Source organism: Megascapheus bottae, chromosome 7, assembly GCF_031878675.1.
Source record: "Megascapheus bottae isolate mThoBot1 chromosome 7, mThoBot2.hap1, whole genome shotgun sequence".
In the NCBI taxonomy this organism is placed as follows: domain Eukaryota; kingdom Metazoa; phylum Chordata; class Mammalia; order Rodentia; family Geomyidae; genus Megascapheus; species Megascapheus bottae.
The window spans coordinates 8646960-8671658 of NC_143515.1; the positions used below are offsets into that span (position 1 = coordinate 8646960).

A 24699-nucleotide genomic window follows, 5' to 3' on the forward strand; every position below is an offset into this window, starting at 1 on the left:
GCCTGGGCTGGCTTTGAACTATGATCCTCAGCTCTCAGCCTCCTGAGCAGCTGGGATTATAGGCATGAGCCACTGGCACTGACTTGACCCCATACTATTTTTGCATTAGTTATTGCCATACTACCCATACCAGGGCTGGAACTCAGGGCTTCACGCTCTTTTCAGTTTGTTTGCTCATGGCTGATACTTGTGTCATACTTCTAGTCCAGCATTTAGCTGGTGAGTTAGAGATGGAGTTTCATGGACTTTTTATACTCAGGCTTCAAGTCATGATCCTCCAGGTCTCAACTCTGGCATATCTAGAATTACATGTATGAACCACCTTGTATGGCTTTATTACTTTGGTCTTTTGAAGTCAAAACACATATTCTAATTTCTTGACCTCAGCATTATTGTCACACAGGACTAAGTGATTCTGTCCTGAAGCATGCTGGCTTCTACCCACGAGAAGCACTGTACTATGGAGGCATTTTTTTCTAAACATATCACATGCCTTCTACCTAGCAAAATTGTTCCTGGCTGAGATTCATTGCTTTTATGTGGCTGATTCATTTTTCTTGCCAACTTGAAGACTAAGCTTAAGTAGTTAGTTCTGGTTCTTAGGATTCTTCACACAGTGGCATGATTAAGTGGGACTTGCTTTATTTGTGTACATACCCTCCCATTTGTTTATTTAGAATGACATCTCTCCTTGGGCAGAGGACCACTTCTGAGAACCAGAGCTTTGCCAACCGGGGCCTTCTTAGTGCCATTTACAATTTCCAGGGTCTATTTGGTGAGCAGTTCCCAACGGATGCAGCGGTGTCATTTAAACAGTGTTTCCAATAAGCTGGGAGCTGATTTCTAACGAATTTAGTTGGAGCTCTAAATCTAATATGAGACTCAAACTGGTATAAGGACTTCTGTAGATGACCTACAGAGCCCATCCAATCACAAGTATCCAAAAAGAGCCAGCTTACCTCTGTGTGTGTAGGCCAGAGACAGGGAGGTGACATGGTACAGACAGGAGTTCCAGGCAAAGAAGAAGTCTTCATGCTTGTTCACCACCTGCCAAAATTCATGGAAATTTAAAGACAAAAGCAAAACAAAACCCATTGTGAGAACTGAACTTGGTATCATAATAGACAACAAATATCCCAAATCTCAATGCAACATTTAGCATGGACATGATACAGAGCTTTGGTAGGCTTTGTCCATGATCTACGAAAGTCAGTTATTACATACATAAGTACCATGTATGGCCAGTCCAGTTCTCATACATTAATTCCTCACATGTCAAACATTGTGGCTATTCATAGCTGGTACCTGAGATACCAAGTTTGGGGGCTGGAGTAGGCTGGCACACATCTGTAATACTAGATACTTGGAAGGCCAAGATAGGAGACAGATAGGAAGGAAGGAGCAAGGAAGGAAGGAAGGGGAATTTGAAGGAAGTACACTGAGAATAGTCACCCATTGCCTAAAGAATTACTATTTTTTACAGAAAATATATAATCATTAATTTTTGACTGAGGGATGCAGTAGAGGAAGGAGCTGCCAAGAGACAAGAATCCTATAAGTTGTATATTAAACACATTTAAAGAAATAATTTATTTTATCTGTCCACAGTGTATAATTTAATAGCCAGTGTCAAACAAATCGATTCATAACCTTGTTTAATCTCCCTTATCTCACTCAACGAAGTCCTAGGTTTCTATTAGATCTATGACTTCATGTTCTCCTGTGGGCCCTTGAACATTTTCCTTTAAGGAAGCTGCCTGAAGAATTCTAAAGACCAGAACAGCTAGTTAAATCTAATTTTTAACAAATCCCTCCCTCCCTCCCTCCTTTCCTCCTCCCTCCCTCCCTCCTTTCCTCCCTCTTTCCTTCTATAAGCAGGTATTTCTATTTGTTCTCATATTGCTTCCTGAAGACCTGTTAAATCTCCATTCTGGTATATATGGGAAATTAAACATGGGAACAGGAACAATAATTATGTCTATGTCATTTGTTCAATGACTGTGTTGCTTTCATGACCTTGTCTGTGTGAGGTGGTCTCAGTCATCCTAACGCAGGGCCTCATTCCTCTCCTCCCCTGGGACTTGAACTCAGGGCTTCATTCTTGCATAAGCTTCTTCACTCAAGATGGATGTTCTTAATACTTGATCTACAGCTCTACCTCAGGCTTTATGCTGGTTAGCTGGAGCTAAGTCTTTGTATTCATCTGGCCAGGCTGGCTCCTAGCTATAGCACTCAAGTCTCAGCCTCCCCAGTAGCTAGGATTACCCAATCCTCATCATTCCCTTGTCTCACTTAGTTGGAGGGTATGAGGAAACAGACTTAGAATAAGATCAGAACACAGCTTAGGAGAAAGCTGCTGCATCACAAAGCTGGGACTTTCAGTCATTCTGGTGGAACTAAAGGCAGATTCTTATCTAACCAGAGAAGAGTTAAATTTGGCACTTGTGACTTTTCTTTGTTCCTTCTTGCCTGTCTTCGTTTCAAAAACCTAACGGTTTGATGTCTAAACCTTTCACATTTCTTTTTTGTGCTCAAGGAAATAACACTCAGATAGAAAGTTAGACCCGCTGCATCTAGCATCTACTTCCCATTTGTTTTTAACTCACACACAGAGGTGCCCCCTCCTTCGGAAAGTCACCTCTCCTGAGTAGCTCTGCAGCTTCTGCAGGGCCTGGAGGTCTTGCCATGTAAGATGCTGCCTCTGCCAGAGAGCTTTGTGCTCTAGTGGAAAAATCAGCCCTGCGGAGAGCTGCTTCATGTATAATTCAGCACCATCACCTGGGTGGTGGGTGCGGTTTGGAGAACAATGTCCTGTGTATGTCCCCAGCTAATAGAGCATCTCCTGCCAGTGAAGGGAGGGGACCAGATCAGCCTCTCTGCCTTCTGAATCAGTCTTACTCTGCGTTGGTGTCACAATTATAGCTGAGAAAGCATGGGAGAGACAAGGACCTGTCAGAGAGCAGTGCGCAGGAAATCCTAAGCAGAAGGGAAGACAAGAACTAGCTTAATATTCCTCGATGTTCTAGAAGATTTCCAGACCTTGACTATCGCACTGTAGGGTAACAGCAGGAAACTGGTGACAGGCTCTCCCAAACACATTGTTCCTCACCATTTCAGAGAGGCAGGGAACAAGAAAACACTGTGTCAAAATAAAATAGGTGTGTGTGTGTGTGTGTGTGTGTGTGTGTGTGTGTGTGTGTGTGTGTGTGTGTGTGTGTGCATGCTGGTACTAGGGATTGAATTTTAGGGCCTCGGTATAGGACCTTAGTTATTTTTTTTTTCCACTCAAGGCTGTTACTCTACCACTGGAACCACACTTCTACTTTCAGATTTTTGGTGAGGCTTTCCTACCTGAGTTGGATTCAAATCCCGATCCTCAGACTTCTGAGTAGCAAGGATTACAGGCATGAGCTACCACCAGCACTCAGCTCAAGGATACTTTTGAACTTTTGATCCCAAACTCTCAATCTGACAGGCAGTAAGAAGGAAGACTTCTCTGTCTGGAAGTCCTTTCTATATCACCTCACCTCCGTGTCTCTGGCCCTCACTTGCTGAATGCTTGTCATTGGTTGGCTTGGCGGTCAGCAAGTCATCTGAAGACATAACCCTGCTGAAGGTCCTCACACCAGTTTGAGCCTCATATTGGATTGAGGGCCTCAAACAACTTATTTGGAACATTGACAATGCTCTTAGTCTAATCAAGAGAAAGTTAGGGAACAGGTAACTGGCTAGAAAAGAACCCTTCCAAAGGGCTCTTGCCAAAGCCTGCTCTGATGGTACTCCTCAATCCTCAGATCAAGTTCAAGTTAAGGGAGAAGATTCTAGAATGCCGGCGAACTGGCTCTGCAGAGTTTTTCCTTATGTGTGACCAGCCTAAGTCCTCACATATCTGGAGCTATACTATTGTAACCTTATCCTTGCTGGCGCATGGACCCTTCCGCCACCAAACCTTCACCAGGTAGGACAGGACCCTGGTCTTAGAGAACCATGATAGAAAGACAGACTTACTAGGGTAAATGTCCCAGGAAATTAATGGATACAGAAGGCTCTGTCCTCTTGAAATAGAACTTGATGGCGGGAAAGAGCTGGCTGATGCCAACAGAGATGTACACACACTCTCGGGGGACTTCAGTATAGAAGCCTAAAGGGGTCCAAACAAACTCATCAAAAAGTCTGCCTCAGCTTCAAGGAATGGAGAGCTTGAAGAAATCACAGCCAGCTGATGCTGGTGGCTCATGCCTGTAATTGTAGCTACTCGGGAGACTGAGATCTGAGGACTGAGATTTGAAGCCAGCAGGGCAAGAAAATGCGTGGGACTTTTTACCTCCAATTAACCATCAAAAAGCTGGAAGTGGAGCTATGGCTCAAGTGGTAGCAGTGTTAGCCTTGAGTGAAAAAGTTCAAGGATAATGACAAGGCCCTGAGTTCAAGGGCACACACACACACACACACACACACACACACACACACACACAACATCACTACCTAAAGCCATAACCTTATACAATTCACAAGATTTCAAGATGCATGTACAGTACAAACAATATTTTAAAAACAATAGAATCTCCCTCTCACCTTCAAATCCCTTCATGTGAGGTTTTAGGAGATAGAAATTTTTTAAAATGTTAGTTATCTTTTACAATAAACAGTCAACTCACTACTGAAAGCTGTGGTTAAGTTACTACATATTAACTTTATGTAAGCAAGGTCTTTAAATACATCGGGCAACAGATACTGTTTTAAGCACTTAACCACATTTATTCCTATTCTATTGATTACCTCATTTTACAGGTAGAAAACTGTAGTACAGAAAGTTTGAATAATTTGCACAAGGATGTAGAGCTGAGTGGACCAGGCACCCAGGCTGCCGAGCCTAAGTTCCTAACCACAGGCTATACTGCCTCCCAAAGGACAAAGAGTAGAGCAGCTCACAAAAACCTGCCCTTCGGTGGGGAGGATGGCGTTCTGGTGGAGGGTTCCTCTAGCATGCCCAAAGCCCTGGATTTGATTCCTCGGTAATACAACAACAGAAAAAGCCAGAAGTGGTGCTGTGGCTCAAGTACTGGTCTTGAGAAAGCTCAAGAACAGTGCCCAGGCCCCGAGGTCAAGTCCCAGGACTGGTAAAACACACACACACACACACACACACACACACACACACACACACACACACACACACACACGATGTACCTTACCACCCTCAATGTAAACAAGAGCCCACCTTGAAAGATATGATGGAAAGATATGCTTGTCTCCTAACAGATCATCCTACCAACACAGAAAGATCTTACTCACGGTGAAGACTCAGATCCATCCCCCACAAGAGGATTCAGGCAATATAGATAGTTAAAGTAGATGTACTTTCCTATAGAGGAGTTAATAACCCCAACTCAGCATTATACTTAATAGTACTAGGTGCTTTTCTCCTCAGAAAGGGAAGGAGATGGGTGTCTCCACTCTCTCCACATTGTACTGGAGGTTCTAGACAGGGCAATAGACAAGAAAAAGAGTAAGTAAACCTGTCTTCATTCAAAACGCCACAATTTCCGATGTCGAAAATCCTCCAGGATGTATAATAAAGCTACCAGCACTTTTAAGAGGATCAAGCAATATCACAGGGTACAAAATTGATACTAAAAATTAACTATATTCAAGAAGTAATGTATTCACTACCTTATGAATGTAACTATAACCCCTCCTCTATACAACACCCTCACAATAAAACTTTTTAAAAATCAATTGTATTCCCATATTCTAGCAATGAATAATTGGGAACATGAAATAAATCCCATTATAAAAGCACCAAAAATGAATTAGAGTTGTCCCCTGTTATATTACAAGTCACTTACTCAATGTATTATAGGTTTTATATATATATATATCTAATTCTGTATTATGGAGTTTTTACTATATTGCATGATTTTGTGGTATATAGGTATTCGTATATAATATTTATGATTTTAATTATTTTGTCTAAACATTTAAAATAATATATAAATATAAAATGTCAATTCAAACATGTGAAAAATTAAATCAAAATAAAATTCAGCATGTATTTCAACAGCATATGAATATTGTACTGTACACATAGAAATGCAGTATGCCACTATCACTTGCCAATGTGAGATTGTACACAGCACACTATTGGAAGATGACCAACTACAGCACTGTATCCTGCATATTGATTGGCTCAGTGACTGTAGCATGGGTCTCTTTGCCCTCCTGCACTGTGCCCATAGGTTCAGCATCTCTCCTTGTCCACTTCACATCATCTAATTGCTGCACATAGTGTTTTCCTGCTCTGTTGTGTTTTGTGAAATTGTCATAAAATTTTAAATTTATTTCAAGCCCTATGATGCCACTCAAATGTTCTGCACCTTCTAAGGCTTCTGGCTATGAAACCAAGCACCAGAAGAAGAGGGTACCATCAAAGAAAAAGTTGAACTTCTCCATAGGTTAAATGGTAGCTGTAGGACATTATTATGGGCTCAGTGAACCTACTGTTTGTTACATAAGGAAAGATGAGAAGAATATTAGGTCTATGGCAATGATGAATGTTAACAAGACTGAAAAGAGGGTGGTCGCTTCCTGCAATAAGGCCATTGTGAGGATGGAGTGAGTGTGCACTGGCCCTGTGGATAAATGATTACCGAAAGAAGAATAATGCGTTAGATACCAGCACCTTCCAGACAAAGGCCAAGAAACTTTATGATAGATTTGTGGAAAGCACGGATGTTCACGACGGTGACGAGGATGAAGATGAGGACAAAGACACGGAAGCAGGACCGTCAGTGCTTCTCCAACCAGAGCCACCCTATTTGGTGCCAGCAAGCATTGGATTGACAAATTTCAGAGATGCTTTGCACTTAAGAGTGCAAAGAGTGTTTCCCTGAATAAAGAAGCTGCTGCTGTGGATATAGGCAGAGTCAAGGAATATGTGAATGACACATTCAAATCCATCACTGTGGAAGGGGGCTATACACCTGAACAAGTATTCATCATGGATGAGATGAGGTCCGCAAGTGAAGAAGAGGCTGAGGAAGAAGACAGACAAACTACAGGTTGGAGATGAGGAAAAGTTGGCCTAACACTCAATCATCTTGAAACCATGGTCAGAAAGGCCAAAGAACTTCAGCGAGTGGCTGAAGAATGGGGGCCCCGGACAAAGATACTGCACTATGTGGCGAAGCACCTGATGGCACGGCGCCTTCAGAAGAGCTGTGGTGCTCTTCTTGGCTGTGCAGTACAATCATCTCATCAGTGTCACCTTCCTTGCCATCAGAACTACACATTCATCATTCAAGTTGTAGTGCCCTGCACTGGTGAATACCCATATAGAATTTTATATGTTGTTAAAATCGCATAGTTTTAACAGTGTAGAGGTGTTTAAGAGCATATAAAGTGTTTATAAGAGTGTGGGAAAGGTTAATAAGAGAGTGGGAAAAGTTTATAGACTTAAATATATATATATGAATAATAAAATAAATATAATGCTGCTACTTCACAGGTTTTTTACAGAGATCTTTGGAAGCTAACTCCCTCTACAGGTGAGGGCTCACTGTACCGCTGGGCTCCAGTGGCTCACACATCTAATCCTACCTACTCAGGAGGCTGAAATCTGAGGATGGTGATTCAAGGCCACCCTGGGCAGAGAAGTCTATGAGATTTATTTCCAATTAGCTATCCCAAAAGCTGGAAGTAGGTGTGGCTCAAATGGTAGAGTACTAGTCTTGAACCAAATAGCTCAGGGACTACACACAAAACTGGAACAACAACAAAAAAGAATTACTTAGGAATATAGTTGATAAGAATACATGTAAAACCTGTACCTGCAATATTGCATAGGGAAATTTAAAAGCATCACCTAAATAGAAGGAGATGCCACTTTATATGATTCATGACTCTTACAAATAGGCAGTGAACATCACAGTAAGGTATTCGATAAGGAAGGAAGGAACAGTGGAAATAGATTGATCCAGAAACAGAGCCTCACAAATATGGTCAGCAGATTTCTGCATAGGGTCCAAGCTAATTGGCTAGGGGAAAAAACAGTCTTTTCAGCAAGTCATCCCAGAACAACTGAGTAGCCACATATGAGGACAGCAAATAAACCTAAATTCCTACTTCAGTACATAGTAAACGCTAATATAAAATGATCCTCAAACCTCAATGAAAGAGCAAAATCTATCAAAGGTCTACAAGAAGTCACAGGGGAAATCATATCACCTTGGGTTAGGCAAACATTTTATTAGATCAGACATGGAAAGATTTTAAAAGGAAAAGGCAAGTACTAGATTAGGAGAAAACACATGCACGTTGCCTATATAATAAATGACTTATAGGCAGAATTTGTAAACACTCAAAATTAAGAAAACAAAATTGTTGGGGGCTGAGTAATGCCATGTCTGATAACTTTCTGCTGAGACTGGTAGTAGGGGTAAACACGTGGACCTGTTTGTCCTGCCCACCTGTTGTGCTGATAGGCTATGGCACCGACTATAAGGAGGAGGGATTTGGGGAATAGAGAGAGATTTTCCTGCCTTGATGAAGCTCATGCCCCGGGGTAAGAAGGCTGAGTACGGGAGGACAGTGGGCCCTCTCCTCTCACAGCTCGTCCTGGTAGGGGCATGTTTTTCCCCAGCCCTCCTACTAGTCGAGAGGAACCGGGGACGAAGGACCCCGACACAAAATCTCATTAAATAAATGAGAAGAAGCACAGGGGTGGGAGGGGGAGGGGAGACCCTGAACAGACACTTCACCAAAGAAAAATGTAATGGAAAATAAACCTATGACAAAGATGTTAGAAATTCAAATTAAGACCGCAACAAGATACCATTTCACACTTGCCGAAATAGCTACCATGAGCAAGTCTGGCAATACTGAATCTTGTCAAGGAGGAACTTGTAGAAACCATGGCTGGCGGGTGCAGGTGCACAGTTGTAGCCACTTTGGGAAGAGCTTGACTGCTTCTTACAGAGCTAAGCTTAACTACCATAGAACAGATTCTACAGCTAGGATTTGCCAAGACAAATAAGTACGTATGGGCTTGGGCTTGTAGGAAAAATGTCCTCAGTGGTTTTATTTATCATAACTGAATAGGGATCAATCCAGTTTAACAGGCACACCAACGATATACACCCATACAATGGAATACTACTGCACAATGAAAAGGAATGATCTATGCTTTGCAAATGCAACTCTATTTGGATTTCAGAAGCACCATTAAATAACAGAAGCCAGAAACAAAAGACTATGCACTGTGTTACTCCATTCATATAAAATTATACCAACGGCAAGTTTACAGCAGTGGAGAGGTCAGTGTGTTTCTGGAGCCAAGGGTAAGGCAAGAGATGGGCTGTAAAGTGGTTGAAGAACTTCTGAGGAAAAAGGGAATGCTCTGTATGGTATATGTGTAGGAGGTGGGGAGATCAAGTGACCATATACAGTTTTCTAAAGTCATTGATTGTACACTTGAAATTGGAGAACTTTATATCAATCAATTCATCTCTTAAAACAGTATTGCTCAGGCTGGAATTTTGGCCTAGTGGTAGAGTGCTGGCCTAGCAAGCAGGAAGACTGGGGTTGGATTCCTTGGTACCACATACATAGAAAAAGCTGGAAGTGGTGCTGTAGCTCAAGTGGTAGAGCTCTAGCCTTGAGAAAGTTCAAGGAAATCGCTCAGGCCCTGAGTTCAAGCCCCAGGACTGGCAAAATAAAACAAAATGAAAAACAGTGTTGCTCCTCTCTACCACTGCAGTTGAACATAGAAGTGCCATAGCCAACGAGAGCAGGCAATTTCCTGCAAGGTACCTTTCTCTGAAGGCTATTGTAATTTCGATAAAAAGGATGCAGGAGAGCTGGCATATGCCCTTTCCTCTTTGCCCTTCCTCACCTCTGCTCTCAGACCTCAGCCATCATGAGAACAGTCAACACCCTCACTGTGTGGCACATTGGTTGGTTTCCCAGTGTTTTTGTAACCAATGACTATGTCTTCAATGGCTCGAGCAAGAGCAACGTATCCTCTCTCAGGACTGAAGCCTGGAAGCAAGGTGCCAGTGGGGCTAGGCTCTCTTCACGGGCCCTTGTCAGCTGTTAGTGTGGCCTCTAATCACAGATCTTCCCAGGTTTACCACTGCATCTCTCCAGTCTCTGCCTCCATCACCACGGGCTTTCTCCCCGTGTCTGTCTCCTTGTCTGTTTTCCTCTCTTTATGGAGTGGTAGGCCTCATTCTACTCACTATGCCTTTGTCTTAAGTTGATTATATCTGCATAGACCCCATTCCTAAATAAGTACATATTCACAGCTTCTTGCACAGAGTCTGTTTTTCTTAGCAGAACTGGGTTTGAACCCAGGTCCTTGTGCTTATGAGGCAGGCACTCTTAGATGCTCTTACTACTGAGCTACGTCTCTAGAAGAGCTCATCTGCTGGTGGAGCATAATTTAACCCATGGATCAGAAGTGAAGGTGAAAAACAACAAAAACCGGAGTCCTGTGACATTTGTCCTTGGAGTTATATATTTGTCGTTCTTGGTTTTTATTGTTGGTGGTGTTGTGCCAGTACTGAGGATTGAATTCAGGGCCTGGGTATTTGGCTTTTTCACTTGAGTTTGGTGCTCTACCACTTGAGGCACAGCTCCACTTCTGCCTTTTAGTGGTTCATTGGAGAAAAGTTTCACAGACTTTCCTGCCTGGGCTTTGAACCCAATTCTCAGACCTCAGTCTTTTGAGTAGGTAGGATGGAGAGCTGTGAACCATCAGTGCCTGTCTGTCTGTCTGTCTGTCTGTCTGTCTATCTATCTATCTATCTATCTATCTATCTATCTATCTATCTATCTATCTGCATGCATATATGTATTTATTTCAAATAAGCCTTTAAATCTCAACAGGCCTCTAAAGTACTGCATTCAGGCATCTTGTCTAGATCACACTGGAAAGTACAGGTATAACTGGCTTCACAGAATCTGACCTTTGAGATCTAACCAAGCTGACTGAGTCTAGCAGGGTGTCCTCAGCCCCAGCCCCCAGAAGCTGGAGATTCGAGCACTCCTCTCCCTTCACAGGGGCCCCACCACTGCACAATCTGGCCCAAGGAGACAGTGGTGTCATCTTGCCAACACCATCTTGGACAGCACGAATTCTCAAACACATGCCTTGAGAGTACATGCACAAGCTGGTGCCAGTGGCTCACGTCTGTAATCCTGCCCATTCTGTTGGCTGAGATCTGAGCAATGTGATTCAAAGCCAGGATGGGAAGGAAAGTCCTGGAGATATGAATCTCTAATTAACCACCAAAAAGCCAGAAGTGGAGCTGTGGTTCAAGTGATAGAACGCTAGGTTTGAGAGATAAAGCAAGAGACAGAACGCAAGCCCTGAACTCAAACCCTAATACTGGTGCATTCATACACATGTGCACATATACACACATATATACACATACACAATACACACATATAGCTACACACACACACACACACACACACACACACACACACACACACACACACACACACCTTCCCTCTGTCCTGATTTGTGTCCAGTTCCAGAACACAGGCTATTTTCTCTTGCTTCAGAATGCCCTTCTCCTTCACCCAACCATCCCCTTCTGGTTTCAAGAATGTCACCTCCTCCAGGAAGCCTCCCCAAAGCTCCTTCCCCACTGTGTGGCTTCAGTGCCCTTCTCTGGTTTTCCAGCAAGTGGGCACATCCATCCACCCATCCTGAAGCCCTTGCCATGCTACAGTGTGAGTGCTCTGAGCAGGAGGTGGGAGCACTGGTGCTATGCAGAGAGAGGAGGATGAATTCAACAGTCGGCTTCTGTATCCCCTCACCCCCACCCCCGTGACAGTCATGGAGTCTGCTCTCTCACCACATTGTCCAATTATACTCTGAACAGACCCAAAAGACCAAGTGTCTCACTAGTGGAAACACAGCCATGTTCCTTTCACCCAAGAGCTCCAGAAGTGGGAGCCTGCACGTGTTGGGTCAGATCTGTTTCTGAAGTATTTCCCCAGTGAGGCTTAACTGAAGCTGTCAGAACATGAAATCAATACAGTCTTGGCAAAGGGGCTTCTAAAACTGAATATATTACTTCCTAATTTCTCTCTTTAATGTGCAATGAAGAGTCTGCTTTTCATTACTCAGCCTGCAGAAATAAAACCATGATGGCTAGATAAAACCATGATGGCTAGATAACGTAGTCTCTGTGGCCATTTAGCATATGTTTGAACTCTAGGCTCCTGAAATCCATCTCAATAATTTCCAACAACGGATATGTAAATAAATGTTGGATACCTTTTGCCTTTCTTCACAGCTTCCTCATTTGTAAAGTTCCTCCTTAATGGCTCTGGTAGAAAAAGAATTGATGGAGGACAATAAGGAGGCCTGAAATAGATTTTACAGGCACTGAAGCATGCATCTGGAGTCTGGTCAGCTAGAGGATCTTGTTTCACGAATACACTCTTTGCATCCAGCTGAAGACTATGCTATGGAACCCGACTGCCCTTAGTGACTGCTTAAAGCCAACATAAGACAGAAAAATGTACATTTAATATGGGGAAGAAATTATGCCTGGAGATCTTTGTTTCCTGAATGTCTGCAGCAGCTCAGCTGGTGTGGGGGCCCAGGAGGCAGCTGGAGGAGGCATTTGTGAGCCTGTGAGTAAAAGGCTATGGTAGTGTGCGCAGAAAACCCACCTGGGGGCTTGGGGAGAAGCCAACAAGGAGGCAGCTGGCATGGAGGCATCTATCCCACGGCAATTTGGAGCTCTTGGTGTGCTGTGTTTTCACCTCCACCAGTGACATCTAGCTAGAGGCACGAGGCCACCTCTAAGTCCTCTTTTGGCTACTGGCCATCAAATGGCCCCAAGTCATATTGAGTAACTGCCTGTCTGATCTCTCTGCTACCACTTCAGCTTGGGCTGCCCCTTACTCTCCCAGACTCTTGGCTTCTCTTCCTTCAAACAAGTCAGCCTCTCAGCACTGACCACATGAAGACTGTCACTTGACTGGCTGCCAGGTGAGGCCATAGTTGCAGTCCCCTGATGGGAGAGGATGGAAGGTCCACAGCGCCACCTACAGGATAGACAAGGTAGGGGACCTGCCCACAGCCACTGGCTAGCTCCAGGCTTGTGGGACCCACTGGTTTAGAGCTCTGGGTGAATGGATCCATTTCTTTCTGACATCTTGAAGCCCTTCCCTGGAAGCCCAGCCTCGCTTTCTGCCTGGGAATGGAGAAGAAATGACGAGTCGTGCCATTCATTATTCAAGGCTTACCTCAGTTATCATGGCCATCCTCACCACCCCACAGGAAAGGGCTGCCCTCACTCTACTCTGTGCCCCTCTCTCTGTACACAGTCACTGCAGAATTTCCTCTCAAAAGAAAGGATTATGCCCTTGCCATCTTCACACCCAGAGCTGTCCTAGACCCTGGCCCATAGCAGTCACTGGGCAAACACTGCTCAAACAACCACCTACCTAATCAAAACACGTCTTTTGGGGGGGGGGAATCTTGTTTATTTAAACATAAACTGAAGCACCAACCAAATATACTTCTTTCACTGCCCCTATTGTTGGTTCATCTTTTAGGAATTCTAAAACAAATACAGACTTCAGAACATGGGGGCATGTGTTCCTCTGTATATGTGGTAGGGGGAGAGCACTGAGAAGCTCATGCCAGGTATTAAACAGCCTGTTCTAACTAGTAAGGTGCTGGTAATCAGGGAGAACCATAAGAATGTGAGCATGTCACTTTTTAGGAATCTGGCCGCAGTCAGCTCTGTCCTCGCCTTAGGCAGGCTGGGAGGTGTGAAGTCTACATAAACTCCCTTCTCTGTGCTATGCTGCATCCCAGTGTCACATGTGTGCTTGGTCCTAAGCATCTCATGCCTGATGGAGCCTGCTGACCGTAGAGGCAGAACTCTTCGCAGCTGGCTGTGTGGGTATAAGAGGGAAGCTGGTGCCTAATGAGAGAGAGGACACGGTCTAATCATGTTGTTGGCCCCCTTTGCTGAGTCCCGAAGTCAGGTCACCAGCTACATGGCAACAGAGCAGGATCCTCACTGTAGCAAGAACTCAACAAAGTGCCCACGGTCTTAGGTGGCCTCAGGGATTTGCCCAGTTGGCCTTAGAGTAGCATGATGAAGTACCATGTTAGGTTCATTTTGTGAGCAACAGTATCACTGTCTTTAGTAGCTGTGTAGGGAGATGACAGCAAGGGGAAAGGAGAAAAAGAAAGGCGGAGAGGGAATAATTGGCATTGTAACTGGAATCTTAATGAAATCCCTTCACCAATAGAGGCTTGGAAGGGAGGGGAGAAAGAAAGCAATAGAGAGGGTTATTCTGATGAAATGTAATAGATGTGTATCTGATAATCATGGCGAAACCTCTTAGTGTAATTAATTCACACTAAAAAATAATGCACAGCAGGAAAGTAAAGCAGACAGCTGGTGAGGGGTGGGTGTGGAAGAGAGGGGAAGAACACGGATAAAGATGATTGAAGAAGGAGAAAGAGAGAAGGGAGGATAAAGGGATGAGTCTAACCCAGATACACTGTGTATATGTAGGGAAACGTTGAAATGAAACTCCCCCTTGTTCAACCAATACAGGCCAATAAAAATTCACAAAGCAAAACAACCCCTTATCCCCCCCCCAAATCCCACCAGTTGTTCTATGTTCAGTCATTCACACTAAGTCAAGCACGTGCATTTCACTGGTATACTCAGAGCTTGATGCATGTCCCCATAGTTTTTGCCTGTCTTGACAACTGATTGGCCTCTTCCTCATCACCTTACGAGAGCCCCACTTCCTGAAGTCCAGCCTCTCTGATGTTAAGGGTTACAGGAGAATGTCTACCCTCTGAGACTCCCTGCCTGCTGCCAAGGTCAGACTCTCCAAGTCACCCCTTGTGGACTTCTATGACAATAGCCTTGTCCTCTCCCATTATCTGTCACCATGCTGTCTAGACTCTATGCTGTTGGCCAGCCAGGGCATTCAATGTATAAAAATGTGTTTGACACAGAACCTGTGAATGCTCACATTATGCATCACCTCCTCCCCATCAAGTGGGAGATCAATACTGAAAACTGGGGTCTCCTGTTGGACCCCTAGGCAGCCAAGTTCTTTTGTGTGGGTTAGCAACATTCCCATCAGGAAATGGCGCATCGTCAAGCAGCACGGCAGAAGCTCCTAGCCAACTGCACAGTGACTCGTCCAGACACAAGCACAAGTTCCCTCAACACAGCTTGACCCTGGCTGGTTTTGACATCCTTGCCAACTGAATCACACACGCTCTTCTGGGTATGTGTGCGTGTGTGTGTGGGGGGGTGTGTGTCTTATTTCTTCATTCAGCATTTTGCTTGTGGTATTTATCTGTATTGTAGGGTAAACAGTGGTTGTTGTTTCCCACTGCAGTACACTCGATTATATAAAGGTCCAGATAAGTAGCCAATTTCTTATACAAAAAGATAAAATATCTGTGAGGCAAATAAGCTATCTGGCTTGTGGGGCACAGTTTAGGTTTCACCTCTACTTGTTCTCATCGAGGTACCCGCCATGGCAGCCAGATGTGTAGCGTGCATACATATTAAGGTGGTTTTCCATATACCCATCATTAGGCCCGGCACTATGCCAATCAAAGCATAGAGTAGTTCCCAGACCTTTTCTCTTCTCCTCTACACCCCTCTCCCCACCCCAGGCTGCAGCATTATCCCCTTTCTAACTCTGACCACCATTCCACCATTCACTTTTTTTTTATCCCTATTTAAATGTGACATAAATGGAACCATCCAGCACTAATTCTTTTGTCTCAGCCTTGCTTCACTGAACATAATGCCTTAAACACATGTCATAGCACGTGGTAGTGGCTGCTTCCTTGTCTTTGCTGAGCAATGCCACACTGTATGAATGTCAGTGAACATTTAGTGTCCAGTTACTGGTTTGTGATTATTACTAATAAAGTTGCTAATAACATTCTTGTCTAAATCTCTTTTAATGAACACCTAGTTTACTGTCTCTTGGCTTAGAACCACAAAAGGAATTTCTGGGTCCTGGGCTGGTACTTATTTTACTGTATGAAAAACTTCTCAGCGGACCTGATCATTTCGGATGGCCTGCGAAAATGAAGGCACTTTGATTTGCCATGGCTCCTTGCCAGGATTCAGGCTTATCTAGAGTATTAGTTTAGCCATGTCAGTGGGTGGGCTGTGGTATTTCACTGTGGTTTTCATGTCTAGTTCCCTATGACTAACAAGATTATGCAAAGTTTTGTGTGTTAATTAGCCATTCTTACCTTCTTTCATGAGGTATTCTTTCAAGTTTTTTATGCGATTTTTTTTCTCGTAGGATTAAAAAAAGTATCTTCTGGTAAAAGCACTTGGTTAGACATATACCTTGCACATACTTTTGCCTTTTTGTGGTTTGCCTTTGTATGTGCTTACTGGTGTCTTACAGAGAACAAAGAGTTTTACTTTTTGAAAACATACAATTTAATAACATCTGATTTCATAATTTAGTGACTTTTACATCTTTTTAAGAAATGTCAGTTTACTGCAAAAGCCATTCTGTGTTTTCTTTGGAGAATTCATAGTTTTCTCTCTTGCATTTAAGACAATGATCCATCTTTAATTAGCTTCTGTGTACCATGTGGGAGTAGGTCAGTTCATGTCTTTTCCATTCAAAGAGCTAGCTGTTCCCTGCACTATTAAACAAGTTATCTTTTCATTGTTGAATTTCTTTGATATGTTGGTCAAAAATTTGAATGAATGAATGAATGAATGAATGAATGAATATGTTACTTCAGCATCTGGTCTCCATGGTATTCCACTGATCTGTTTTTCCTTCTGCCAATGTCTGGACTATGGCCCCTCAGCACAAGCTGGGAGTCACTGGCGCCAGCTCTCTGCATGTCTTCAACTTGTTTTCAAAGTTTGGGGCCATTTGCATTTCCATAGAACTTTGCAAATCAGTTTGTCCATTTCTATAAACATTTTTCCAAACGTTTGAGTTGAGGATTGGAACAGCTTTGTCCTCAGAGGAGTTTAGGCCTTTCTAGCTAAGTAGTTGCTTCTTTCACCCCCCAGGCAAACTGGACCCACTCCAACATGGTGGCAGGGTATGTTAGGGGTAAAATGACACTGTGAAAACTCCCATCTAGATGTGGAGTCACAGAGGTATGCACCCTTTGTGGGAGTGGCTCAGTGCTTGCACCAGCATCTTTCATCCAACCCATAGCAACTTCTGTGCATATGCACCGAGATGGAGCACCCAACTATAGCGAATCTTTAGGCTTGGGAACCTTTTACAAGACTTCTGGCAATGCCTTCTGACCTCTTGAACTGGACCAGGAGCACTCCCTTAGGGGGCAGAGCCAGCCACCCTATATGTAAAAGAAGGTGGGGGAAGAGGAAGGGAGGGGAAAAAAATAGTAAAAGAAGGGAGGGGAGTTCATCCAGTTTGGATCCAGTTTGGATCCCTTTTACACAAGAAAAGCATTTCACCATTTCTTTCTCTTTCAGATGAGCCTGCTGTGTCTGCTTCAAACACTTTGTTGCCCTTTAATTCTTTAATCAGCTGAGAAAACAAATCTGGAGTTTCCCTTCCATTTCCTCCTTCTTTCCCTTACTATAACAAGTTCCTCTAGGAAGAAAATTTTGGGTTCTTTCTGTGAAAGAAAGCTCTAGCACATTGCAAGTGAGGGGAAACAGGAAGTGAAATTCCTAGTATGAACTATTATCCCAGGTTGGGGTGAAGGAAGCAAGATGGGAAAACATTTCCTGTGAACAGCACAACAAGGAGGGAGGTGCCAAGTCGGCATTGGAGCACTGGAAAGGAAGAGGTAAGCGGTCTGCTCTACTGCTGCGTTTCTCCAGGCCATCACTGCTTATGACTAACTGAGATCTCACTCTTCCTCTCTCTCTGTCAGGGTTTAACAGGAGGAAGATGTTCCACAGACTGAGGAACAGAGAGAGGATCTCTCCCTTTTCATAACATAGTCCTCCATGAACAGCCATAAAACTTTGGTGGGCTCAACTTCCCAACTCAGCTTAACCAATGGGAACTCGACTTTAACTCTGAACTCAGGAAATCTGGCTTCTAATCCTGTTTCCTGTCTTTAATGATCTATGTTGAGAACAAAGGTTTTGACATTTCTGTGCCATGAGTTTTAGTAAAACATTTGTCATTCAGGTTGCTGGGATTGTTGTTGTTGTTGTTGGTTTAACCTAACACAGAATGCTTGTTCTGACTCTGTCTCCTGTCCTTGCTGTCAGATTCTCAGAGTTCAAGCAAGTCAGCACTAGATTGGTTTTCCTGTCAGGGCTCAATCAAGTTGGCACTGGATTGGTTTTCCTGTCTGGGCTCATTGACTAGGATAGTGTCCAGCTCTTCTCTGGACCTACCAGCTACCACCTAATAAAAACCTGAAGACTTTTGATTAAAGAATAATCTGAAGGCCCTTTCACTAGACAACTACCACACAAGTGCCATCCAACCATCAAAAACATATCACCAGTACACCACTTGCCTTCTATACAGACATGTTAAAGATTTAAACCAAGAGCTCTCAGTTCACATATGTTTAGAGTAATCAGGTCATTTATTGCCCCCAGCCACACAACTATGAGCAACAATGTTTTGTTTTGTTTCCCCAAACAGAAACCTCTACCAGGTACATTTCTAAAATAGTTCTTTTCCTTCAATTCTTCATTCAGATTGCCAAGGGAAGAAAATGAATTCAAGCTACTTTTCTTTTTTTTTTTTTTTCCCAGTCCTGGGCTTGAGCTCAGGGCCTTGGACTTTCTCAAGGCTAGAGCTCTACCACTTGAGCCTCAGCACCACTTCGGCTTTTTTCTAAGTATGTGGTACCGTGGAGTTGAACGCCGGTCTTTGTGCATGCTAGGCAAGCACTCTACCACTAGGCCAAACTCCTGGCCCAGGGTACTTTTTTTCTGAGCTAGGCTGATGCATCTAGATCTAGAGGGAGATTCATGATGCTTATTTGCAAGCCACTTTCCTTTTTCTTTCTTCTTGGTCTTGTGATGCAACAACAGAGTGTAACCTGAACCAGATTTCTGAAACCAGCCTTTCCCAGGGGTTTTTAGACACCGGAAGTGGGGTTGTTACAGGTTCAAGAGGAGGGGATTCCACATCCTTCCAGGTGGTAATTCCACGTCCCACCAGAATCCACACACAGAGACAGTCTCATATAAAAAGGTGAATTGATTGGGGAGTAGATGGTGAACTGACCGGCCAGGGACACAGTGCAGACTCGGGAGCTGACACTGTGACCCGAGCAGCCCTCACGCTGGGTTTTTAAGGGCAAAACCCATGCAGTCGAACCTGGCCACCCACAGGTGGCCAATGGGATTGTCACATACACAAAGGGACCATAGTCAGCTCCAGCCACACACAGGTAGCCAATAGGGTTATAGCCCAGTGTTTGAATTTACCTATCACCTTAGTTGGAGTTGGCACACAAATTGGGAAGCTCTCCACACAAAGCAGGCCCACCCCCACCCAAGCGGATATCCCTCCTTTGGGGGGTGGGGAGAAGGTCAAGGTTGCCCCTCCCTAGAAGGGCAAAGGTGGCTGGGCTGTACCATTGTCGACCTTCCACAATGGGGCGGGGAACTCTTAGGCATTCAGGATAGCGCCAGTCCCTGCTCCCCTTAATATTCCCTGCTCCCCTTAACAGGGGTCAAGTGATGAGACACAGAACATGAACCAATTCTTGGTTAGCTATGACTATTTTGTTGTAGTTGCATCTCTCTTCTAGCAGGAGAGAGATTTTTGTCATGCATAATTGAAAATAAGCAATCGTTTGCAAATGTTGATTATTGATGATCTACTTCAAGGGGCAAGGCTCTCTCCTGGGCCACTTGCAAACCAAAGGCATTTCTTGGCTCCATTTTGAGTGAGATTCTGGCTACTCCAAGATGGAAATGCATTGTGGGATGATTGCAGGGTTCATTCACCTGTAGGACTCTGGCCACTCCAGGCTGGTCACTCCAATGTATGGACTAATGTATGAAATAACTCATTGTTATTAAACTATACAGCTGGACACTAGTAACCCACACCTATAATCCAAGCTATTCTGAAGGCTGATATCTGAAGATCAAGGTTCAAAGGCAACCCAGGCAAAAAAGTCTATATGACTCCTATCTTCTGTTAACCAGAAAGAAACAATGGAAGTGTAGCTGTGGCTCAAGTGGTAGAGATCCAGCTTTGAACAAAAAAGCTAAGAGGGAGTGGAGCAATAGTAATGGCAAAATAAACGTAGGGGAAATCAAACCCTGACACAGCACCAGGGAAGTATGATTCGGCTTAATATTTGTTGAAATTAATTTCGTGGTACATAATAGCTAAAATTTATATATTATCAGGAATATTTATTACATTTATTATCAGGATCTTAGGATCATGGTTTAAAATCAGCCTAGCTAGGACAGTCCATTAAATTCTTACATCGAATTTGCTATCAAAAAGCACGGAATAGAGCTGTGGTTCAAGTGGTACAGCAATAATCTTGAGTGCAAAAGCTCAGGAACGATGACCCACACTTGAGTTCAAGTCTTAGGATCAGTACACGTGCACACCCACACCCACACCCACACACACACACACACACACACACACACACACAATTTATTACAGTGCTGGCCATAATAACTGAAAAACTAGAAACATCAGAATCCTGAGTGATCCTAACCTTACTAAACATAAAAGAGTTACTTTGTAATATTATCTGGAAATATTGGTTTAGTGTTACCTTGTATTATCATATGGAAACACTGCTTTCAAAAGACTTGTTTACATTTTGCTATTAAAATGTGTGTATCAGTACTAAAACTACAAGAACAAATTTATGGGATGGGATGCAACAAATTATCTCCACATTTAGCATCCTCAAACAAGAGTTTTCATGGTTGTGAAAAGTGGTTGAGGGCAGGGCGGGTTGGGTGCTCTCATGACATAGCCAGGCTCCAGGCCTTATAGGCTCTAAGGCTTGGTGTGGGCTGGAAGAAACACATTCAGATGTATTCATATGACTTTGGTGAGGATGTCAGTTCATGACACAGGTGCTGCTCATGAGATGTTTCTCCCAGAATAAATCTTAAAAAGAAGAGAAGCCCGGCACCGGTGGCTCACACCTGTAATACTTGCTCCTCAGAAGGCTGAGATCTGAGGATCCTGGTTTAAAGCCAGCCTGGGTAGGGAAGTCAATGAGTCTTATCTCTAATAGACTACTAAGGGAGAGAATCAAGAAGGGAGAGAGAGAAGAAAAGAGGAAAAGGGAGAGAGAGAAACTAAGACACAAGCCACACTGTCTTTTATAACCCCATCTCTAAAGAAATGATCACTTCAGGTGTGTTCTCTTAGTTACCCAGATCCAGACTGGCACAATGTGGGAGCTGTGAGAAGGTGTGATCACCAGCATGGCTGAGGACGCCCTGGGTCCAGCCATCACAGCCCATCTCCCAGCCCCTTGTGCTCCACCTTCCCCAGGCACACATTTGCACTTTTCCCAAATGACTGATCCCATTATGACATTGGTTCAGATTCCAGAATAGAGTCGTGTACATTCTTTCTGGGTGCAGGTAAGGCAATCTTATAAAACATCCCATGAAGGGTTAAACATCAGCATCCCGACTTCCCCACAAGCAGGCCCATCCGCCTGCCTGAAGCCTATAATTAAGCTAGTGCATCCTTGCATCCTTGACTAAATTTAGCAGATAATTCATCTGTGAGCAGGACATGCCTTAAACACTTGACAAAAGGACACTTTAAAAAGAGCACAGTGCATCATTACCTTATAATAAATTCTGGCCACCAAACTCCGCTGAAGAACCCTTTCTCGAAAATTGACTGCTTTCAACAGAAAGGTAAGCTGATCAATGGTGTCCCGGTTAAATGCCAGGAAGCTGGAGGGAAAACACAGTGACCGACCATCATCATCATCACCATCATCAATATCACCGTCATCACTATTATTATATTATCATTATTGTTGTTGTTTGGGCTTCACCAAAAATTTCCATTTAAAAGAAACATGAGATTTGTTTTGCAAATCAATTTTTCTTCTCATTTAGTATTTTTCACCCTGTCTTTTGTTCATGGTATACATGCATTTTTTTCTCAATTTATTTATTTTTATTTCAGCTTCTATAGTTCAGACCTAGTTTGTTTTATATATTTGTTTTGGTAATACAGAGATACTTGGTTTCTTGATTTTTTTCTACTATTTGTACTATAAATATTGTTCAATATTTTATATATTGTCTTTTGTTATTAATAATGGTATTATTTTTATCAAGTGAGTTTATAATAATGGGTTCAACCATCATTGAATAACAGTTATAATTGAATGTTTAATAACACAAATCATATGTCAGTGAATAATATCTCTGATTTACAGTGTATATCAGAAATGGTGCTAAGTGCTTTGTGAATTGTTCAATATATCCCATCATTCAAGAAACCATTGCTATTCGGTGTGGAGGCTGAGACACTTGGGGACTAATTTTGTACCCCTTTCCCTATGAACCTCTAAATAATTTAGAATAAAAGGCAAGGAATGGAGCTAGGAATGTGGTCTAGTGGTAGAATGCTTGCCTATCATGCATGAAGCCCTGGATTCAATTCCTCTGTACCACATACACAGAAAAAAGCTGGAAGTGGTGCTGTGGCTCAAGTGGTAGAGTGCTATCTTTGAGAAAGCCCAAGGACAGTGCTCAGGCCTTGAGTTCAAGCTCCAGGACTGGCAAAAAATGCAAGGAATGAATTCACACTTAGCTTTCCCATGGCTTTCCCTCCCATTATTGAAATGTCAAAAACCCAAGTAGCTCTGGTTTAATCAGAGGTAGGAGAGAACCTTCCAGAAGCAAACCAATGCAGCACATTTGAAAACTCCAAATGCTGGGTTTGTAAATGACCTGTCATGTAGACAGGGAAAGCAGAGTGGAGGTTAATTTTATGCCAGTCTTCAGGAAATCCTCATGACTGCACATTCTCAAGATTGACAGCTGCTTGTTATCAGTCTGGGCTCATAAGGTTGAATTTCTGCCTCAGTCTATATAATGAAAGCTGGAAGGAGTTTCCATCGTGTGTTTTAGTCCCTCTAGGACATTCTTGTGAAGGCTGGTGGTTGTGGATGGAAACTGGTAATGGAAAGCACTTGTGCATCTTGGGGTGTTGATGGCTGGTCACTGTGGGACCCTAAGGTTATGAATTATCCGTGTTTCAGGCAGCACCACCCCCAGCCCCAGTGAGTTTCCCTCAGCCCTAGGGATCCAGATAGAGGAAACTTCCTTTTAATTTTATATTTACGGACAGTCAAATGACTCGGGTGTGTGTGTGTGTGTGTGTGTGTGTGTGTGTGTGTGTGTGTGTGTGTGTGTGTGTGTATGTGTGTGTGTGTACCAGTCCTGGGTCTTGAACTTAGGGCCCAGCACAGTCTCTGAGCTGTTTTGCTCAAAGCTATCACTGTACCACTTGGGCTACATGTGCACTTTCAGCTTTCTTGGCAATTAATTGGAGATAAGAGTCTCACAGAGCTTCCTTCCCCAGCCAGGCTGGCTTCTAACTTCAATCGTTAAATCTCAGCCTCTTGAGTAGCTAGGATTACAACACCCAACCAATTACTCTTTGTTGAAATAACACATTGAATAAATGTACATATAACACATAGAATAAGTAAGTGTACATTTATTATACAGAGAAATGGAAACAAAAAGCCAGCAAGATAACTAGACATCCACCAGAATGACTAGAAGCTAGTATGCCAACATTAAGTGTGTAACAAGGATATAATGAAAACAGAACTCTCTTACCTGCTGATAAAAATATGAAATTATCAAATAATTTCAGAAAAAAGTTCTGTGTCTTATGTAACTAAGCAAATACATACATCACAATCTAGTCCAGAGGTTTTAAAACAAATATTCACAAGAAAGATTGTGTCAAAATGTTCACAGCCAATCTGTTCCCCAGAATGAAAAACTAAAAACATCTCAGGTATCCATTCATCAAAAGAGACTGGAAAACAACTCCCAGTGGGTGCAAACAAAATACTACACAGCAGTGAAAAGCAACATGCATGTCACTATGGGTCAATCTCAGAAAGCATTATGCAAAATTACTGAGTCAGCTATAAAAGAGATGTAGTAATATGTTCCATTTTCATGCAATTTTAGGACAGGAGAATCTTCTCTATAGTGGAAAATATCTGTCTAAGGTGGTCCTAGGGCTCGAGTAAAATGACTTGCATCTTAAAAACTAATTGCTATAAAGGTGATATACAGAGGGATTACAGTTGCATAAGTCAGGTAATGAGCACATTTCTTTTTGAACTATATTATCCCCTCACTCATTTCTCCCTCTTTCCCCTTCCTGACTCCCCTACCCCCACGTTGTGAAGTTCATTTCCAACAGTGTCGAGTAAACATCACTGGTCCATTGCTTCACCCTTTGTCCCACTTTTTCTGTGATTCCTTTTCCCTTCCCCAAATCAGATAAACTTATATGCAAGACAAAGGGTACAGAAATTTAAAAAAAAAGAGACAATAGGGGACAAATCAAAGAAAAAAACAAAAGGAAAAAGGAATAATGTCAAACAGTACATTAAAAAAACTCTTGTTTCTATTTCTTCCAGTTTGTTTTGATAAGCATCATTTTATATGGTCATATGTACATAGCTATTGAGCT

The 24699-nt window shown here is 43.0% G+C and overlaps 1 protein-coding gene across 1 annotated transcript in view; it reads right to left on the reverse strand.

The window, feature by feature from the left end:
- The window catches only part of Acoxl (acyl-CoA oxidase like), a 332531-nt gene that overhangs the window by 48597 nt on the left and 259235 nt on the right, over positions 1-24699 (reverse strand). Inside the window, exons 15-16 of the mRNA XM_090336096.1 lie at positions 21806-21917; positions 960-1047 (exon numbers count right to left, since the gene is read on the reverse strand). Coding sequence (XP_090192222.1) covers positions 960-1047; positions 21806-21917 — 200 coding nt within the window. The remainder of the gene's footprint in view (positions 1-959; positions 1048-21805; positions 21918-24699) is intronic.